This window comes from Acyrthosiphon pisum, chromosome A1 (genome assembly GCF_005508785.2).
Source record: "Acyrthosiphon pisum isolate AL4f chromosome A1, pea_aphid_22Mar2018_4r6ur, whole genome shotgun sequence".
Classification (NCBI taxonomy): domain Eukaryota; kingdom Metazoa; phylum Arthropoda; class Insecta; order Hemiptera; family Aphididae; genus Acyrthosiphon; species Acyrthosiphon pisum.
In genome coordinates, this window is record NC_042494.1 from 118410872 (window position 1) to 118413290 (window position 2419).

At 44.9% G+C, this 2419-nt stretch overlaps 1 protein-coding gene across 1 annotated transcript; it reads left to right on the top strand.

The window, feature by feature from the left end:
* The first annotated feature begins 116 nt into the window (after nucleotides 1-116).
* LOC103309745 lies at nucleotides 117-1931 on the top strand. Its single transcript, XM_008186004.1, has one exon. It carries the CDS (start codon nucleotides 117-119, stop codon nucleotides 1929-1931), a length of 1815 nt encoding a protein of 604 aa, XP_008184226.1.
* The last annotated feature ends 488 nt before the right edge of the window (nucleotides 1932-2419 follow it).

Here is a 2419-nt window from a genome sequence, read left to right on the forward strand (position 1 = left end):
CTGGCTGTGAACATACAAATATATACTACTGTCTTGAACTATGTGCGGCATTGTTGTTGGCACAGCTAATGCAAAATGTTCATTCCGTCGTCTCACCCATCATTAATATTACGAAAATGCAAGCTTGGACCGATTCGTCCATAGTATTGTCATGGCTCACCACCGATCAGAAATTTTTTAAGATTTTTGTCACCAACCGTATTGCAAAAATACGTGCCTTAATCCCTACTTGCATTTGGTCACATATATCAACGAGTGAGAACCCTGCCGACCCGTCGTCTCGTGGATTACTGCCAGTTGCTTTGATAGCATGTTCATTATATTGGGACGGTCCTGCTTTCCTTCATCTCCCTGAGGCCGATTGGCCTGTAACGAATTTCACTACCATTCAACCAGGTGATTTACCCGAAGTCAAACCAATAAGCATCAATGCCCTCGCAGCTCAGAAACTTCTAGCCGAAGATTATGTTTTGCACCGATTTTCAACATGGTCTCATATGCAACGGTCACTTGGGTACGCGCTTCGTTTTGTCTACGCTACCTTCCTAGACCAATCGGGTATCACAGGTTCACTCACGTTAGCAGAACGAAACCGAGCCACAATGTTTGCTGTTCGTCTGACTCAAAAATCACATTTCGCCAATTTATTCAGACAATTGTCGAGAAAGAATTGTATTATAACGCCACCAACAATGGCCCAGCTGGCGCCGTTTCTGGATCCAAAAGGGTTCATTCGTGTAGGAGGTCGCCTCAAAAATTCCCTACTGAGTGAAGAGACTAAAAACCCGCTACTACTGCCCAAATCATCGCACTTGACAGCATTAATAATAAGATACTACCATATGACATTTTTGCATGCCGGGCCCAAACTCATTATTTCTATGATTCGCCAAAGGTTTTGGATTATTTCGGCTCGTGATGCGATTCGTCGCAGTATCTTCTCATGCGTCACATGTACTCGGTACAGAGCCCAACATCCAACACCTATCATGGGTAATCTACCGGTATCTCGCGTACAAAACCACCGTGTGTTTTCCCAGATTGGCATGGATTATGGTGGACCTTATCTGGTGAAGGAATGCAAGAGACGCAACACAAAAACGACCAAAGTATATATTGCTCTATTTATCTGCATGGCCACCAAGGCTGTTCACATCGATATTGTTTCGGATTTAACAGCTAGCGCCTTCCTTGCCGCCTTTGACCGATTTGTCGCTCGCCGTGGCATCCCTGAAAGCGTGTTCTCGGACAATGGTACAAATTACGTGGGCGCTGCTCGTCAACTGAAGTTATTGTTCCAGAATGAAGGCACCCAGAACTTAGTCTCCTCACGGTTCCCCTGTAAGTGGCATTTTAACCCGCCCGCAGCACCACACTTTGGTGGTTTGTGGGAATCCGCCATCAAAAGTGTGAAATTCCACCTAAAACGGGTAATTGGCACACAGTTGCTAACTTATGAAGAGTTCCAGACCTTAACTACACGGATTGAGGGAGTCTTAAATTCTCGACCCCTAACACCCGCATCAACTGATCCACACGATCTTGAAGCGTTGACACCGGGACATTTCATAATTGGCCAGCCAATTCTCAGCATTCCAGAGGCGGACATCACTGCTACACCAATAAACCGTTTGACGAGGTGGCAACTGATCAAACAGTTGCATCAATCCTTTTGGAAAAGATGGACACGTGAATACCTCACCACGTTACAAGGCCGCCAAAAGTGGTCGAAACCAGACACAAACTTGAAGATAGGAGATATGGTTCTTGTTGATGCTCCTGCTCTTCAACCCTCCGACTGGCGTATGGGTCGAGTTACAATGGTCCATCCGGGACAGGACGAGATAGTACGAGTCGTTACCGTGCGCACCCAGGATGGATTCCTCAAACGCCCAGTGGTAAAACTAGTCCGGCTTCCCATCTCATCTTGAGTCCAGATATATTCATGAAGAAAAAAAAAAGAAACCTTTTCCTTTTCACTTCTCCTTTTTTTTTTTTTTGTATTTGTTATTTTTAAATTTGTTGTTATCTAGGTTATTTTTTTTTGTGTGTTCAATTTGATTACCGGGACGAGACGAAGCTTCTAGCCATCTACTTTTCTTTTGTAAGACGTTGCTGGGTCTTCCAACCGGGGGAGAAATGTTGGGTACGGTAATATCAGCGCTTGACGAATGTCGCGGTGAACTTATGATCCCGCCCCGCGACGTTCATATCTACGAACCGGTCGCGTTACGTCGCTTCGCAAGTTGATCATTACCGTGCGCCCGGCGTGCCTCCTCTTAACAGTTCTCGTATCTTATGATAAGACATCGTTGTTGTTTTTGTCGTGCGTGCGTTCGTTCGCTCTCGTTTTTCTTTAAAAAAAAAACATGTGAGACGTTACTTACCAATATTATATTTTGTTTTGTATATATACGCG